The sequence below is a fragment of the Empidonax traillii genome, unplaced genomic scaffold, assembly GCF_003031625.1.
Source record: "Empidonax traillii isolate 1590-97213 ecotype Southwest subspecies unplaced genomic scaffold, ASM303162v1 scaffold138:size3245559, whole genome shotgun sequence".
Lineage (NCBI taxonomy): Eukaryota > Metazoa > Chordata > Aves > Passeriformes > Tyrannidae > Empidonax > Empidonax traillii.
The window spans coordinates 79933-98803 of NW_020955331.1; the positions used below are offsets into that span (position 1 = coordinate 79933).

An 18871-nucleotide genomic window follows, 5' to 3' on the forward strand; every position below is an offset into this window, starting at 1 on the left:
GATGAATCCAAGACAAAGCCTCTCTTACCTTTGTGTTTTTGAGGATCATGAGGTCTGTATTGTTGTTTCGTATTAAAAACTGCAGATGTAACTCAATGGCCATTTCCCCACTTAAAATTTTAATCATTTTTGAGATCTGGTCCTTAGGCTCTGGGTTCTTCACATACAAGCAAAAAGAAGAAAAAAAAATCCATGAGAACCCAACTATGGCTCTGTTAAAAAACAATTCATGACAGGCTACTCTGGTCCCATTACCATATTCCAAAATCTATCAGGTTTTAGGACTAAAAAGACGTTTCTGTCCTTGATGCACCAGCCCAAACCTCAGAGATAATCAAGTCCCTTTGTGCACAACAGTGCAGGTGGAAAAGAGACTGTCCAAAAAGAAATGTGTTCTATCATTGGAAGCAAAAGGATATGAGTGACATCTGACATTCTCCAAGCTGCTGTTTGGCCTCACAGATACAAAGAGTCTCCTGCAAAAGGCAACCCCTTTTACAAATGTGAACCTGTATTTCCATGGAAGCTTTAGTGGAGAAGGCCACAAAGCTACAACACTTTGAATGACCCTGCTGAGCTGCAGCATCGTTCTTGTGAGCTACAGCCTTCATTTGGAACAACAGCTACTAGAATAAGGAGGAATCTCTAACACATCAATCTTCAACAGCTCTTACAGAAAGTCTCCTTTTTCCTTATGATGGAACAGTTGGAAATTAATCTGTGGAAACTGAAGTTCCTGAGCAGGGTGAAAAGTACACCACAGCTCCCTGTACTGACATTGTTAGTTGGTCAGAGACCAGCCAAGCACGAGTAGTTCAGCCCTTAAACTAATTCCCTCAATTATTTCTTTGTAGTCAGCATTCTGAATTATGGAAGATTAAGCTCAAGAACATTTCTGACCACACAGATTGTTTTTGTGTACTTGTCCTTTGGCACAGTCAGCAAAGCCAATGCAGCAGAAACTGATCCAAGACACCCTTCCTGCACAAAAGCACTGTTTTATGGGTTCCTTGATGAGGCAAGAAACTCAACCTCTTTTGTTTTCCTTGGGAAATATAATTTGAAGAAAACACTTCTGTTTGCCCTAATTAATTTTAAGTGATCTGCAAGAATCTCTCAAAGATTCCCAAGTCTCATTTGCAAACATGCACCACAGGGAAAAAGAAGGGAAAAAAACCTTTGTATTGAGTTCAACTTTCCTCTCTAGTAGCATTTCTTTTCTTCAGCATTGGAAGTGTCAGAACTGCATTAGCTATTCTACATGCCAAAATGCAACCACATGTGCATGTGAGAAGTGAACTCACTTTCTCCAATACTTGGGAAAAGAAACTAAACAAAAATATTGCAACCAGCTGGCCCAGCATCACACAGGCCGGAGGCAACATTACCACTTCATGGAAAAGAAACTGTGTTACATCAGCATCCCCTCCTGCCATTCCTGCAGAACAGCATCAATTCTATCCAGCCAGAACTACAGCTGGATTTCTGAAGGAGATAGAAAAAAACTCATCAAGCTAATTCACTTACTAAAGTTCTCAGCAGCAGCTAAGTTTCAGGCCTTTTCTTTTGGAATGAGTTAAATATTTCAATATTAGCAAAAAGCAAACACATGAGCCAGATCCTCTGTCCCCTTTTTCAGAGCTCAGTAATTCCCACTGAACTCTGCCCATTTCCCACTCTCACCCAGCTTTCAGTATCTGAACTGCTGGACTGTCAGATATTGGGTTCTCAGAGATCATCTGTCACCTTTTCTCCAAACAAGACAGAAAAGGAAGTCCACTCTTTATTTGCCAAACCAATTCAGCAAAGAGAACACATAAGAAAAACTAAGCAAGGAATGTATTTTAGAAAAGGCACTTACAATTTCCGCAGACTTCCCAGCTGCACAAGTGCTTCCTGGTTTCTCTTCTGCTTCCATAGCATCACTGAGACAAAACAAAAATGAAAAATGCAACCCAGTTCATCACTTGTAACTCCTCAACAACTATAATTACAGTTGAACACTGTCCTGAAAGAGTAGCCTGGGATTTGGAGATCATGACTGGAAATGGGACAAGGGCTGACTATCTGGACATCACTGCTGAGCAGAAAACTCCTCCCCAGTTCAATTTTCAGGGAAGCTGAAGACAAAGGCCTGGAAAATCCTACTCTATTATTCCACACACAGAGACAACAAAAACAGAGATGCTTGCAGGAAATGAAAAAGCACAGACAAGTGAGAAAACAAGGCCACCAAACAAGGCAGCAGCAAGGATAATTATAGCCTCGCCCAGAAGCTTTGAGCTTGTCACTATTAGCATGGATCCTAGAGTGCTGGCAGGGAAATGAAACATATTAAGCTGTTGTTAGCAACTTGTTCTAATGCTTCACAGCTGACATAAATTACTCTCTGCCTTTATTTCACTGGAAAAGGGAGGAAAATGCTTGCTATGCCTGTGTCAGTGATTCAAAAGCACATATATCCACTTCCTCACAGATGCATAAACCCTTATATTTAACCAGCCTTGATCCAGGCAGGATTCTCCATCACACACTATCAAAGACAGTGCAGGGATCAGGTTGGACACAGACAATGTCCCTACCTGTCTTTCTCCGATCCAGGGACAGTGCCGGTGTTGGTGGATCCAGGCACGGAGGCGATGGGAGTGCCAACCGTGCGGAGATTCTGGATGACAGAGGACAGGAACTGCTGGCTAGCACTTTCATACAGATCAAAGCAAATCTGATAGGCCATGAGAAGGTTGTCATCCTTCACCAGCTTTTCCAAGATGTCACTCACAGCCTGCGGGTCATCCAGGAATATCAGGCACTGAGTAGGAGAAAGGGAAGAACAGAAAAAAATATAATTCAGGAGATATCAGATATTTCAGAATGAAAAAGCAACAGCACCCAGGGCCACACTCCAAATCTGCTTCCACAGAAGACCCCTTCAAATAAAGAAAACTTTGCTCTTACAGGAGACAAAAGAAAACTTTGAAGGGTTTTCATAGGTCAGTTGAAATACAAGACCAAACACTACAAATTCAAGACATATCATTCAAACCTTCCTATTTCTGCAGCTTTATCTTTGAAAACTGACAGTGGTGTTCTACTAAACACAGAAATTTCAAAACCACATGGAAGAAGCATCAGTCATTTTGTAGGGATGTCTCAGCCAGAGTGAAACAGGCTGAGTTACATGCACATGGCATAGCGAGATTGGCAAAGACCTGAGAACACCTGAGTAGCTCCATAACTGGTTGTCTAAACACTTTAAGACAATGGCTTACAAAAAAAAAACAACAAAAACAAAGTACTGGAAATGTTCTTGGGAGGAATAAATAAAATTCCAAGCTGTGAACCTACCATCTGATACTCTACATAGGCTTAAAATATTCTGTCAGAGGTGTCTATGTCCTCAAACTGCCTTTGAACACATTTCTTTCTCTATAAATTGACCAAATGTGCAATATTTACATCTCTTTTTCAAGTTGGTCTCCCTTTGATATATGTTGGAAACACACAAGCACTAAAAGATATTTAATTCACTAAAAGAGAAACGGAGAGTAGGTAAATTCCAAGTCAAATACATCCACAGAGGAGTTATTTTTTTATTATCTTTGAACACAACTCTGAGAAGTTTACCTGGCACACATTGATGAAGTCTGGTTTCTCCAGGTTCATGTAGATTTTAACTAGAACCCTCAAAACTTTATTACGGAACTGTTTATTCTGCATCAAGGACATGCAGAGCTTCAAGCTGTAGGCCAGCATTCCAGGAACATCATTCTGAAATAAAATTCAGGGATATCAAGTCTGGGTTTGGACTGACAAGCAGGATTTAGAAACTAAAACAAAGCTACCCCTTTTTCTATTTTATAAAGCAGAGACAACATATATGCATATAAATATTCACAGTTTCCTTTCCCATTTTCAGAAAAGATTATATGCAGATGCATTGCAGTATAAAGAAAAAACACCGCCAAAACCATAAAGAACCAATACTTAATTCAGTAGTCAAAACATGCAAAAGATTACTTTAAAAGTTTAACACCTACTTCCCCTTCTTCACCCTTCTTGTTCTAACACTCAGTTTTCAGTTCAGTGAAATTCACTGCACTAACATAAAATGCCAGCAAAACAAAGCATGCACCAAGAAAAGATCCCCAACACACTTATTTCCTGCTTGAGCCTGAAACAGATTGGGTTACTGGACTCCAGAAAGATAACTGGAGGGATTTATAATGGACAATTAAGTTAGTAAATGCATAGGACAATGAAGAGAATAAAGAAAGCAAGATGGATGCCTTATGATTATCATTCTCATACAGGGAAATGGGAGACACCCAAACATATGGGAAAGCTATAAACTGAAAAATAGTAGAATTTAAAGGATTTAAACTATGTGTCTGGCGTATGATTGAGATAGTGCAGAATAAGATGACTGCACACAACTACTGAGCTGCTGCAAATGACTACAGGTGTGCTTCTCTTACTCCCACTAGTTGTAGCATGACTTACCTTAAAACCTCAGTGAAAGGTATTAAAACCAGGCTGTTCTGCCTTGGAGCCAGGAAAAGCCAAGACTGCCCACAGCCACTTACTGAAAATTAGAGCAGCTCATTCAACTGCTGGAAGTTTTTTGTTTTGCTTGCCATTAATCAATCACTTATCCAGCCCTAAGGATCCCTTCCCATGGTGAATTACAGCAGATAACAGGTACAACTAAATGAAAGAGCTGCTCTTACATTATGCCACGTCTGCCTAGTCCAGTATCATATCTCTGCCAGTAGGTAACAGGGAATACCTTATAAGAAGAGGGCATACAACCAAGTTTCCCAGGAATATTCTCCAACCAACTTGTAGCTCAAAGATTTCTTAAAGGTACGGGGTCTCTCTCTACTCGACAGCCTTGAGTGGCTCTGCCCTTCCATGACCATGCTGAACTGAACATCCCTGAGTTTTATCTTTTATTCTGTTCATACAAAGCAGGGCAAGTTCCACAGCAATACGGATCTTGCACTTGACTTCCAGATCCATAGCTGGGAAGGCCGAGCTACAGGCACCTCCCGTTCCTGGCACGTACCGACTCGAGGATGGTTTTCTCGAAGACGTCCAGCCTGCGGGTCTCCAGGGCAATGCCGATGGCCTGCTTGTACTTGTGGTCATCCAGGCACCGCTGGAACATTTTGTTCACTATCCCTTCTAGCCTCTCATCCACAGGTTTCTTCTCCCCTTCCGGCAGCTCCGCATTCTCCACACACTGCTTGGTGTAGTGGTCGATGCATTTTGCTGAAGAGGCAATGAACAAATATGAGGGGAAAAGTCAACTTCTTAGAGTTCTGCAGTTTTTTACAGGTGAAGTTTTTTACCTGTTCTACCAGCAAATATAGCATATGGGAAGCTGCACAAAGGTGAGGTACCTGTGCAGTCATACACAGATATTAGTGAAAGGTATTCCTTTTATCTCCTAACAAACTCTGATTTTAGTGCTGTAATGAAGTAGGTATTTTAAAAACGAAAACAAGGATGTGACCTTTGTTCAAGTGTCATGCTATCTTAAATGAGGAAACAGCAGCAGGAGACTTCCTAACTCCACTGTAAGCATTGACTGGGGAGACTGAGCGCCAGCCCTGGTCCACCAAATCCCATACAAGGTATGTGACACCAGCAGATGAGACTTTTAACAGTCATTCAAATTATACATGCATTCAACAGCTGACTTGCTATCTGCTTAAAGGTGGATAAAAACAATTGTCTCCCTCAGTTAGGTGTGTAGCTACACCTACTAGTCAATTCTTTCCAAAGTTATGCTGAAATTGATAATAACATCAGCAAGCAAATGAGAGAAAGGACAATAAACAACCAAAGCAATTTTTCTATTAGGAATTTGCTATAGAACAACAGTTAAAATTAGGGGGAAAATGCCAGAACTCCTACATCAGTACCATTAGAGAATTGCAAATCAGGAGAAAGGAAGTACAAATAAACTGGGTAAAATCAGCTGCAGCATCAGTTTAAATGAATACAAGGACAGCAAGAGCAATATAGAGAAAAGCAGCTAAACCAAATAAAACCTTAAAGTTACAGTAGCTTTGGCAATGCAAGAGCTTTTCTTTCAAAGCAACAGTTGCTTACCAATGATGGTCTCCACATATTCCGAGTTGTCGTTGACATTGAAGAGGTCACCTGCTCCCAGGGCATAGTTCAGAGACTCCTCAAAAGCTCCCAGGTGGTAAAACACTTTAGAAGCCACGAGAGCAGCAAACTGCCGGCTCCGAAAGCCCTCGTCTTCATAGAGAACCTCACTGCAGAGGGGAGAGGGAAGAACATCAGCTCTGTGTGCTCAGATCTCTTTAAGGCCACATTGCACAAGTACAAGCTTGACCCAAACTTCCACCCTTGGGACTACAGCTCCAATCCCACATCCACACACATTGGTGCTTTCCAGGAAATATGGAGCTGGATTCTGAACTAGCCAGTGTCAAGCAAACAGAACTACACCCACACCCACTTCATATCTCATGTTCTTTTTAAGCAGCACACCCTGAAGTATTAAGTGTTTTGGCTTACATTTTGTCCACTGACTCAGAGATTTCTGCCCAGAAGTCATTGACAACAGCATTCAACTTGTGAAGAGCAAACTCCTACCAAAAAAAAAAAAATTATTGCATTAAAAATGCATTTACCACCACCTTTCCCCAATAGACATGAAGAACCCCCTGAGATGGATATCATAAACACTGACCCATTTGAACAGTAAATTCTATTGTAAAAGATCTTTGCAAGTTCTTTTCAAATAAAGGGCTGTTCATTTAACAGGTAAGACAGCTCTGGCATTCCTTCCCACAGTCCCTCTGTGATGAATAACTGTCTGAAGCAACTGATTGGTGAAATTCCTTGAAATACAAAGTTTTCAAAGTCTTTGTGACAACCTTTGTGTAGCACACAGAATTGGCCTGTGCTCTATGTCAGTCAATTATATTTATTTATAGGGACACAGTACTTTAGCAGGTGAACAGTATCCAGACCGGAATCAGCCCACTTGTAAAAGCAGGGCTCATTCAAAACCAGCACCACTTGTGTCTGGATCCAAAAAAATCATTTAGTCAATTACCAGTTTACAAAGTGCATCCTCCCCTCCTAAAATGGGCCACCTTAACTGTTCAAGTAACTGGTAACCATCAACACACCACCCCTCTGAGGGTCTGCTGTTCTGTGGATTCATATGCTCTTGACACTGTAAAGTTTCTGCTTCTGTTTTCTTTTCACATTACTACTGCGACTTCTTTTTTCCAAGTGAAAACTTTAACTGTGATTTTGTTCTACATGGCGGAAACTACACTAAAAACTCAAGATGTTCTTCAGCTTTGAATTTTACAGAGTCTAAATGCAGTCTCTGGAACAATTTTAAGTAACAAAGCACCGTTACCATCAGAGAGCTGGGAGCTTTGATGAACAGAGGTTTTACATTTTAAGTTTTATTTTGATCTGTGTTCAAAACAAGGAAGTTTGCCATCTGTTATCATGTTACTTAAGCCCTTTCTTTCAGCTTTCAGTCTAGATACAATTTGGTGCCCACCTGTTGCTGTCCAACCATTAATTATGGAGATCCACTCCTTTTTTGAGTTTAAGCTCTCAACATAATGCATTTGCTGCTGTTTGCTCTCAGATGTAAGAGCTTACCTTGAGCTGTGGCTCTTCTTCATCCAGAAGAGAGATAATTCCAGCTGCAAAGCAAGATCATAGTCAGTTTTGGACTCTCTGTATCAAAAGTGAGCTTGTTATTTAGCTAAAAACCAACAGAACGTGAAAGAAGGCTGTCTCTGGAATGCTGGTTTCGAATCTTCAGTATCAAATTTCAGAGATCAGATTCAAGTTTGTATAGACATGATGTTAAATAGTTCAGAATTTATAACTGAAAAGGCACATTATTTATAAAAGATGATCCTTCTTAGAGGAAAACATATTAGACAAGAACTCAGAGAATGTTTTCATGATAAGGAAACGGGCCCCATGCATAAGAGATGTCACACCTCATATCTTTAGCAAGACTCCTGATGCTGTCCCAGAACATTCATACAAACATCTACATAAATATTGCTCAGCTGACATGACTGAGAGGTTCACACAGATCAGGAGAGCTTAATCTGAAGAATGGTTCTGGGTGGTTTCCCTGTCAGACTGCAAGGATGCAACAGAAAGAGTCAAAATAGGATCTGATCAAAGTCCAACCCAATTCAGGGCTTTAAGTCTTTATTCTGCTGTACAGTTTGAGGACCTTTTAAATCTAAGACATGAAACTGGGAAGGCTGGAGAGCCATGGGTTGAACTGGGCTTTCAAAAGATCTTCACAAATCTGAAAGGATCACGTGCAGGTCCAAACTAAAATGTACAAACACAGAATGGGAACAGCAGAGAGGGTTAAGATGAAACATGATCAGTGCTATCACTTGGCTGCAGTGAGAGAAGGAGAACCCAACCCTCACACAGATGTGTGAGACTGTTCTTGGCAGGTCCCTCAGGCACCTTCCCTCCCCTTGGCACCACATCCAGAGCTGGGCACCCCCTTGTGAGAGTCACGAGCAAACCCAGGAGTTGAGAGCTGGGCAGGAAGAACAGGGAGCTCCAGGAACCAGGCCCTGAAGGGCGGTTGGAGCCTTGGAACTGGCTGGTCTGTGGAAACCTGGGAAAGGTGCAGAGTCCAGGTACAGGGCAGCTGGGGAAAGGGAACAATCTGACCTTTGTGTCAGATGTGAACAGGAGGAGTAAGACCAAACTTTAGTGAAGCTTCAAAGAATGAGGTTTGATGGCATGAAAAGTCTTCTCACACAGTAACGCAGTTATGCACTTTGCCTATCGAGGTCACAGAGCCTCCGTTATCAGACATCTCTTAAAAACCAGGTGAGACACAGGTCCATCAGTGACAGCAACTGAGGGAGCACCCGACGTGGCTCCTGGGCAGGGAAGGCAGGTTCAGCAGCCCAGAACACAGAGCTCCTTCCAGCTGCTTTCTGAAACTCAACTCCAAACATTTGCTTTGGGGGGTTTTGTGGCCTTTTTTTTTTATATATATTTTAAATAAGCTCCTGCATTCCTGATCTATCAGGAGGAAGCAATCTCACTCCCACACACTGCCTACACACCTCACTTCAATATACCATTTTTACATTTTTTAAAGCCACTCTGAAATGAATTCCTATTTCCTATCACTTAAAGTAAGAGTTAAACAAAGCAAAGGGCTCAAAAAGAGAAAGCACTTGGGGACCGTTGTCCCCTGCACTGTTCCTCTTGCAGAGCCACAACCACACATATGTTAATTCCTGGCCTGGGTATTTTTGGAAATACTTCCCATATTTTCTGACACTCTCGAGCTCTCAGCAGGCCCACGGTGTGTGACATCTCCCTCCCCACTCGCCTCGTTATCCCGGCCTCTCCGGGCTCACATTCCCTCCGCGAGGCATTCCCATTCCCCAACTCCTCCGAAGTCCTTCCCATTCCCCCTCTCAGTCCCTGCTGCACCTCCCGTGGACCCTGAGAGCCCCCCGGTTTCACCTTACCCTCCCGCGGTGTCCCCTGGAAGCACTGAACCCCCCATACACCCCTCCGCTCGCCCCCCCCGCCCCGCCTGGGACCCGCCCGGGCACCGGAGCCCTCGCGAGGCACCGGCGGAACACGGACGCGGCGCTCCGCTTCCAGCACCGGCCGTGCCGCACCGCGGGGCGGCTCCCGGGGGTGCCCGGGCCGGGGGAGCCCCGTGAGGGGCGGCCCCGCCGAAGCGCGGCGGTGCCCAGTCACGGCCCTGACTCAGCGAAACCCCGGCGAGCACACGCGGCCGCGCGCCGCCGCCTCACCGGCCGAGGTGATCATGGTGGCGCTGGGCTGTGGGTCGGGCCGGGACGCGGCGGGGGGGCGCGGGGGGTCTGAGGGGTCGCTCCGGTCCAGCCCAGCCGTGGAGCCGCCGCCGCCCGGCCCGGAAGTGCCGCGCAGGGCCCCTTCCGGCCGCTCGGCTCCGCTACCGGGAGAGGTGCCCGTGGTGAGCGCCTGCGCGGGACGGCGGGGAAACCGGCAGGCGGGAGCGGGGCAGCCCTGCCGCGGGGGCCTCGCGCCGCCCGCTGCCCCTCACGGACGGGGCGGGCTCGGCACGAACCCTCAGAGAGTTCGCACAGACCACACTGACCCCGCACAGCCCACACCGACCCCACAGCTCACACTGACCTCACAGCTCACACCGACCCCGCACAGCCCACACCGACCCCGCACAGCCCACACCGGCCCACAGAGCCCATACGGCACCCACACACCACACTTGGCACCCACAGAGCCCACACTGGACCCGCTCAGCCCGCTCCTGATCCTTGGCATGGGCGGGTGCTCAGCCCTCCCAGCCCACACCCCACAGCCCAGGCAGGGGGTTCGCGGGGCCGGGTGTGTGGGGTTCCCACAGGTGACCCCGTCAGTGCCCGTGTTTGCGCCGTGCCCAGAGGAGCAGCTGGACTCCCCTAGCCAGGACAGGCCGCCCGCAATGAGGAGGCATCTCTGGGGGCGCAGCGTGTGCCACAGCTTCACAGGGATCAGGGATTTTACCCCTTGGATTTACCACCTCTTGCCGTCCGCCTCTGACTCCTCTTAAATATGTTTCCACAGGGAAAGGCCTTACCCAACCCTGTCTCTCCTTGAAAAGGGAAGGCCAGGTACAGATGAGTCTGACAGGCCCCCGACAAATCAGCTGGCAGTGCAGAGCAGTGACCAGATCTGCACAAACACAGACCTGAAGTTGCCCCAGTTGTGGCAGAGTGTGGAGTTATTTTGGCTCCTGCCTTGGTTCCAGTATGGACAGATGGGACACGCAGACCGGTGGATTTGCAAAAGGGAAAGTCCAGCTCAACAGCAACGGTGCTGCCTTCTGGAGGGCTTGAATTCCCTGATGGCATCAGTGAGTGAAAGTTATTAGTGAAAGTTCTTAATGGAAGATCTTGATGAAGGTTACCAGAGCCCTACCCAAGACCCCAAGAGGGGCAGCTCCACCTTAAAGACAACTGGGAAGATCTCCAGCCTTCCCCACTGCCCCACCTGATCTGCTCACAGACCAGTTCTGCTGGTCTACCATACACTGGGGTCACTTCCATTCCCTCCCCATATCCCTTTTATTCAAACCAAGATAAATAGGAGTTAAGCCACGGATAATGCTACTTTGGGGATAACACCATGGCAACAAAAACGAAAACCAAAAGAACCAGAAGCACATTCCAATTCAGAAATTAAATGTCTTTTATTTTTTACAACAAGCACTTAACAGTGCTCTAACTTATTAAATCAGTGAAACATGTAAAACTATCTGCTTTCAGCTCTATGTGTCCAGATGGTAAAAAAAGACGAGGAAAAAAAAAAAAAGAAAAAAGGATTCAAGACACTTTTATTCCTCAGTCAAAGGTAAACAATACTTTTGATCAAAAGTATTCCCACTCACACCTCCTAAAGCCCTAGGCAGTTCATCTGCTCCCACAGAAGTCTCCCTGAAAAGGTAAATTTGCATGATTTACTTAAAAATTACCAGTAAATAAATCCATTGGATTTTCAGCACCCAGGTAAGTTTAACTGCAAATCTGTGCTCTTGGGCCACCTCTGCATTGGTGAATTCCTGGCAGCAAAGGCCAAATGCTGCAAGAAAATAAAGATTCCCCCCACCACAGTGTCAAGTCCTGCTGGGCTCACCTAACGAAGGGCTTTATTGGGAAATACAGACCTGCCCAGTGAACTGGGCTCTGCTGTGCAGACAAGCAGAGGGACTTCCCTGCACAGCAGAGCCTTGGGCTCATGCCAGGGATGGAGCAGGAGGGAACCTTCATCCCACCAAGATACACTTAGTGCTCAGTGCTGAAACCTGAGGTCATGCGTAGAGCCACCCACACCAAGAGACTTCGTTGAGTCACTTGGTTACATTTGTATTTTCCACCTGGTCATTAGCCCAGAAATACTGCAGGAATCCCGCAGAGATCCTGCAAGCTGGAAGGAGAGCGGGTCAGTGCCCTCTCTGCAGAGCAACATGCTCTGTCAATGCCAGCTGCTCTCCACAGCCACATCCACACAGGAAAGTGTTTCTGCTGTAAAAAGACTTCCCCAAAGGCTGCTCACATGGACTTGGCATCCCGGCAACACTCCCAGTCTCTCCCACTCCAGCATGCCCCAGACACCCAAAGGGCAAAGCAGCACCATCACTAAAGGCACCAGTTCCAAACCTGAGAGCTGCTGCTCTCTGCTCCAGTGTTACCATCATAACCCCAGTGGGGCAGGAAGGTGTTGCTGTCCCCATCCCACTGGTGGGGAAACTGAGGCACAGAAATATGGTTTGGTGAGAAATATTGATGATCATGGTCATGAGTGGAGCTGGGTAAAAAAAAAACATCCCCTGCTCCAAGTAAGAGCTAGAGAGATGCTGAAGGCACAGTGCTGGGAGAGAGTGCTGGCCAGAGCTGGCAGGACTGCAGGCACTTCATCTGCCACTGGGAAAAAAGGAGCCAGAGAGGGACAGACATGCATGAAGGAAAGATGTACTGACACAAATCAGCAGCTAACCCAGAGAAGAGGTAGGCAGGACATGACAGGTTGAAGTTTCTGATCTGAGCTGGATCAAACTTGTAAAGGACAGCCAGCTCCAAACAAAACCCAGCAGCTCGTGCTAAAAATAAAACAAGGCATGTTTTACGTTGCATAAAGTAAGAATGGAAAAGGTATTATTAGCATTAGAGTAAAATTCCTCATAAATCAAGGATTTATAATTATTTGTGTTGCCACACAGGCTACAGGCAGCCCTTTGGAACTAATTAAATAGATCATTTTTATATATTTATTTATGAAGCCACCACATCTTGTGTTGCCTGTCACCTCCAAGCTCTGCCATCACATGGCTGTGGAGATGTCCCAGGTAAGATGGGCCTCTCCCATAGACCCATCTAACACCAGCCACACCTTACTGTCCACCTGCCACCCCTCTAACCCAGGCAGTTCATCAGCCAGTCTGTGAGCACCAGGATAAGCCAGAGGAATCCTGCTCCCAAACCACACTCTGCTCAAGCTGCCATTGCTATCAATATGTTTTATGTTATTCCTGCTGCCCACAGTGGGCTGTTACTGCATTCTTCACATTACACAGTTACACTCAAGCCTTTCCAGTAGCTGGTAGATCCAGGACCTCATTTAGTCCCACTGCGGTCTCCACACCACTGTGCCACTTGTCTTCTTTTTTTTTTTTGGCTTGATCACAAAGAGGGTGGGAACTTCAAAGCACCACTAAAGCAGGAAAACAAGGCAGCAGAATTGGTCTGCCAGGGAGACCAGCCCTGGCAGCCTCAGCAGGGAACTTTGCTCAGAATTAGAAAACGCTCCTCATTCTTCAAACAGGCGGCTGCATTTCATGCTCAAAGTCCCAACGTCATCTTGCCCAGGATATGGGATACATCCCCAAAGGGCTTCTCAGAAGCCCAGTGTCCAGCAGCAGCTCCAGACACAGCAGGGAATGGCTCTCTGGTACAGACCCCAGAGGCTGTCGGCAGCTCCAGAAGACCCTGAGGAGTTCAGCCAAGCAGCTCCTCCCCGGAGCGGTGGGTCCTTGAAGGAGAGGGTGAGTGAGCATTGCACCAGCTCCTCCTCCCACTGCTGGAAATCCACTGGGCAGATCTGGGATGTGGACTGTGCTGGGTGCTCAGCAGCTCTAGGTGCCTGTGCCTTCAGCAGCTTCTTCACAGTTTCCATTGGGGGACAGGCTGGTCAGAGCCACTTCTTCCTCGGGGTCCTGCAGGTCATCTGCAAAGAGCAGAGAGAGGTCAGGGGAGATCTGAATGAAAACCCTTCCTCATGCAAAATACAAAAGATGAAAAGAAAGCATGGAATGAAGCAACTGATGTACACTCACAGCCTAAGCACAGCTGCTTTTCTTTCGTAACTGAATTTCATTTTGTTTTACAAACTCAACATTGCTTCAGGGAATAGAGCAAAGGAGCACAGGGCTCAGCTCCCAGCCTCCTGAAGTCTCAGTAAGCTCAGAAAAAGTTGCATGGCCACAAGGCATCACTCGCCTGGCACTGACAGCAAGATCAGGCACTTTTCTGACCCTGAAGGACCTGTCTCAAAGCTACACAAATTGGACATTTCAGTTGTTTTCTCCAACTCCTATGCACTTTAGGCATTTTATGTGTTTAAGAGGCATTTGGACAATATGCTTAATAACATCCCATAATGTTTTGCCAGCCCCAAAGTGGTCAGGCAGTTGGACTACATGATCATCATAGGTCCCCTTCAACTGAAAATATATTCTATTCTATTCTTTCTACAGCAAAGGAGCTTTCCCTCCTCTTCATGCTTCATAGAACAATCTAGATCTCCAAACTACACACCTTGTTACCACCTGCAGGAGACACTTCTGCAAAAAGATAATCACTGCTGAGAAAGGCAAGCAGAAGTGCCAACTGTGCAAAAAGGTTGTTATCTGAACAATTCCTTTAGAATCAGGGAGCCCAAGGCTGATTGCCCTCTCCCTTCTCTCTGCCAGCCCCAAAGGCAAGTGGTTTGAACACTCCTTCCAGCTGTGTTTGCAGAAAACATCACATAACATCAGGGTGATGTTCCAATTCATTGTTTAGACAGACAGTAGTTCTGCCGCCAGAAACTCCCACAAAAGGCATTTGAGTTCAGCAGTGCTTCCAGGGGTGTATTTGGGCACCGGACTCAGCATGGTTTTGTTTAGGCGAGTGAAAGGTCAGAAAACAGGAAGACAGCAACACAGCAGACAGATGTGTGTTGGTTGTCTTCAGGTTTGGGCCAAACCACAGCCAGGGAAGACAGGCCAACTGCAGAGCTGGAAATAGCTGAAGGAGATCACCAGCAAGGGGTTTGGGCACCAAGGAGTTGGTGAGGAACCTCTGATGGTCACAGCAGAGTACAAGGGAGGGAGCAGGGCATACCTTCACGAATGTTGTTTGCAGTTTTTGCTTCATGATCTTTTCTCCAGCTCCTCCGTTTCCAAGAAATGCACCGCAGGAAGGATAGGAGCCTCCACCTCTCCCTGTCTTTCCTCTCTTCTGAATAAATGAGAGAAGGTGAGTTCAGACTGATAGTAGGTCAGCCCTGCTCTTCCCCCACTTCCCTTCCACAAGCCCAGTTTCTCACAGCAAAACCAGGTCCACACCACAGAGCCCACCCATGGAAAACACAGAGCAGTTTCTGACAATCCTTATTTCTGGTGAAACCTCTCTGCTGCCCTGGAAATTTGTCTCTGGTGACGGTTTCTGCTTTGCTACCTCACTGCCAAAACCTTCTGGATGCAGCAGCCCAGAGTGAGCAAGAAACCTGGCAGGCGCTCAGCCAGCACACACGGCGAGGCTGGGAACTGACATGGTGAGGGAATTCCCCCAGAAGGAAGGTTTTCTTTTGCATTACCACACAGCTTCTGCAACATCAACCTATTTACTGTTATCTGCTTTACTAAGCAATTCCCTGAACACACACAGGCTTGCAGCACACTGAAAACTGCAGCAAAGTGCAGAGAGCCTGTGGTCGATGTATTTATTCTGGAAGACAACAAAGTTACTACAGATTTTCAAGCCATTATAGTAAAACACTATAGCAGCTTGTAAAATACTACAGCAGTGTAATTTTTATGGTCTCCAACAGCAGCAGTTCAGCATCTCCATTGAGCCTTTCACCTCCTAATCAGATAACAGATGATAACAAATTCAGCGTCCTTCAGCTTATCAAACCATTGCGACACTAAAGGGTTCACAGTGACAATCCTTCCTGTCAGTAAACAAAACAAAAGCCCCAGTGCACTGCCTGGCATGGCTCTTTGGAGATATGACTATGCTTGGGATCCCTCTGTCCACATGGAGATTTTGGAAGGCAGGGCTTACAGAAGCATGGAAAGAAGCTGTTGCTGCCTAAGGTTGAACCCTAGAGCTGATGAGTGTCCTCATTACACATGCGGGTCCTGGGACACTTACATGACTCAGAGCACCAGGCAGAGCATCAGAGCTGAATTAAAGCTGGGTCCTCCTACCCACCACAATTATAAAGCACACACAAACAGGCTGCAACACCCGATCCAGCTCCTCCTGCTGCTCCACAGCTACATGTACTGAGCAATGGAGCAAGTACCAGTCAACGTGCTGAGGTAGAAAAAGATCATGTTTGCTTGGATGCTTTTCTGTCTCTGCAGTTGATGTCCCACCAGGCTGCTGTGACCAGAACTGGATGACTCACTGGTATCTGAGAGCACACCAGAAATTCTTGCAGCAGCAACGATGTGAGGAAGACAAAAACTTGCAAAAGGAGAGAAGCTGGAAAGCAGATTGTGCATGCCTCAGTTACAGAGTTGGCAGAAGACAGCCCTGTGCCCTCACAACGGGTCCCCAGCCATCTCAAAGCCCCTCAATGTTCAGATCCAAGATTCTGGGCTGAGCTGATGGAAAGAAGCACCTGAAGTGCAGCCAACCATTCCGATGTCCCAGGGATCCCAGGGGACCCTGTCAATGTGATGCTGAAGGCAAGTGCCAGTACCCATTAGGGTAACAGCAGCAAGATAGCAGAACACTCAAACCCCTGAAAATGCTGGGGAGCAAGGGAAAAGTGGGAAAAAATGTAAGAAAGGAGGATGAAAGGGAAACAGCCCAAGGTAAGCAGCGCCAAAGTGTTTTGCGTGGCAGCTGTGACAGCAGAGACTGCCCAGCTGCCCATCACCCTGCAGTGGCACACAAACCTGACTCGCCTCTCACCCCAGAACAAGTGCTGTTTCTCAGGCCTGACTGACACCCAGCTTTCATCCTGCCATCCTCACCCTGACATATGGTTTAACACCCAAACAGTGAGTTGCTGTTCTCACTTATTCATTATGTAAAATCAGCATAAGCATCTTCCTCCTGCAGGAAGGTCAGGTCCTGCCGGCATCCTACAGAATGGGCCACACCCCAAACCCGCATCCCTCAAGAACACACGTGGGACAAGCATGGAAGGCCACCATGTCATGGATGGCCACAATGTCACAGCTGTCAGCTGTCACATCCCTGTTATCCATGAGCTGCTCTAGTACTTCCCAAACTGCTGGGATGTTTGCCCAGCCACCAGAACTGGAAACCTCTTTCTAGAAACCAGAAAGCGACAGATTCCATTGGGAAGGCTCAGATCCCGCTAGCATGAAAGGAGTCTCATTGGAGAAAGACCCCATCAGGAATGGTCAGATCCCTAAGGCAAAATCCAGATCCCATTGAGGAGGAGATTCCATCAGGAGAGATCAGATCCCATTAGTATGGGGTAGATCACACCGAAGGACGGTAAGATTCCGCAGGAAAACGGAGCAAATCTCACTATTAAATCCCCCGGACGAGGGAAGGAGGAAGGGTGGGCCCGGCCCCCGGTGTCCCCCCATGCCGGTCGGTACCTGCTGGGTGCTGCAGGGCGGCCCGCAGGGCACGGCAGGCGGCGGCGCGGCACTCGCCGGGGCAGCCGGGGCTGTACCGGGCCGCCTGCACCGTGCCGGGCTCCGGGAAGTGCCGCCGCAGCGCCGCGTCCAGCACGGCCGCGTCCTCGCCGGCCCCGCCGGGCAGCAGGACTCCCACGACGGCGGGTGGCGGCGCGGCGGGCAGGCGGCCCCGCACGTCCCGCACCACCTCCCGCAGGCGGGCCCGAGCCCCGCGGCCCCGCGCGGCCCCGCACAGCACCAGCAGCAGCCGCGCGTCCAGCGCCCTCCGCCGCCCGCCGCCCGCCCGCCGCCGCCGCGACCGGCACCCCGGCACCGGGCACGGCGCGGGCGGCGCCTCGTCGCCCAGGAGGTCGCGGGCGAAGGCGGCCATCGCGGGCGCTGCCGGGGCTCCCTCGGCCACCTCGGCCACCAGTAGCACCGCCCGCCGCCCGCCCGCCTGTTCCACCAGCGCCCGCAGCTCCTGCAGCTCCGCCGCAGCCGCCGCCGCCATCCCCCGCCGTGCGCCCTGCCCGGCCCCGCACCGCCCCCGGCCCCGGCTCCGCGCCGCCCACTGCCCCGGCCCCCGCGCAGAGCAACACCCCGTGCGCACACCCCGGGCAGCGGGCCGGGGGGTGTCCTCGATCCCCCTCTCCAGCCCCGTCCCGTCCCCGCACACAACCGCGGGGAACAGCCCCCGCCTGCTGCAGGGGGGGTACAGCGGAGACAGTATTAGTGGGGGGCATGGAACCCCCGATCGGCCACACAACCAGCCTCGGAGCTCTTGCACGGGCTGGTCTCGTTTCACATGAAGAGGTGATAATATTCATGCAAAGCCCGTGCTGTGGAGGGGCTAGGAATGTGAGAGGGGGAGGAGCAGAGGCTGTGGTGACTGCAAAGTGGGACACACACGGGTCGAAATAGAGGAGCAGCTGACCTTCCACCTCAAATGGTATGAGGTGTCCCTTAGGGTGTGACATCCCATACCCCAGGGCAGCGATGGAGTAAACTCCCTGGCATCGTGGGCCATTGGCACTACGGAGCTGCACAGCCAGGCCAGGCTATAGCCTCACCTGGAAACAATTCCACTTTGGGAACAATTACGCCCTCAAAGGACATACCCATCACATTGGTCGCAAGTTCCCTGATTCGTGCCCAGTTGAGCTGCAGTCCCCAAACCACACTCTGCATCTCTGAATCCCTCCTCAAGTCAGTGCCCTTTGGCTTTCCCTCTGCCAACTCCACATCCAAGCTCCTCCACACAAAACATAGACCACAGTCACAGCCCCAGCAGCATCAGCAGCGCTCTGCAGTGATACACACGTCCCATCAAAGCACAAATATTTGCAGGGGTGAACATGGAGCATTAGTCAGGGCTTCGCTTTAGTCAGGGCTTCAGTGCCGGCACTTGTTACATGTATCCCACAAGCTGGATCTGCAGGCTGA

General features: G+C 48.3%; 1 protein-coding gene across 1 annotated transcript in view; it reads right to left on the bottom strand.

The window, feature by feature from the left end:
• Positions 1-9947, bottom strand: part of PSMD1 (proteasome 26S subunit, non-ATPase 1) — a 73608-nt gene extending 63661 nt beyond the window's left edge. Inside the window, exons 1-9 of the mRNA XM_027884092.1 lie at positions 9834-9947; positions 7666-7709; positions 6553-6626; positions 6118-6287; positions 5066-5271; positions 3625-3768; positions 2583-2809; positions 1862-1925; positions 29-157 (exon numbers count right to left, since the gene is read on the bottom strand). Of these exons, the coding sequence (XP_027739893.1) occupies positions 29-157; positions 1862-1925; positions 2583-2809; positions 3625-3768; positions 5066-5271; positions 6118-6287; positions 6553-6626; positions 7666-7709; positions 9834-9849 (1074 nt within the window). The 5' untranslated portion in view covers positions 9850-9947. The remainder of the gene's footprint in view (positions 1-28; positions 158-1861; positions 1926-2582; positions 2810-3624; positions 3769-5065; positions 5272-6117; positions 6288-6552; positions 6627-7665; positions 7710-9833) is intronic.
• Positions 9948-18871: the final 8924 nt, after the last annotated feature.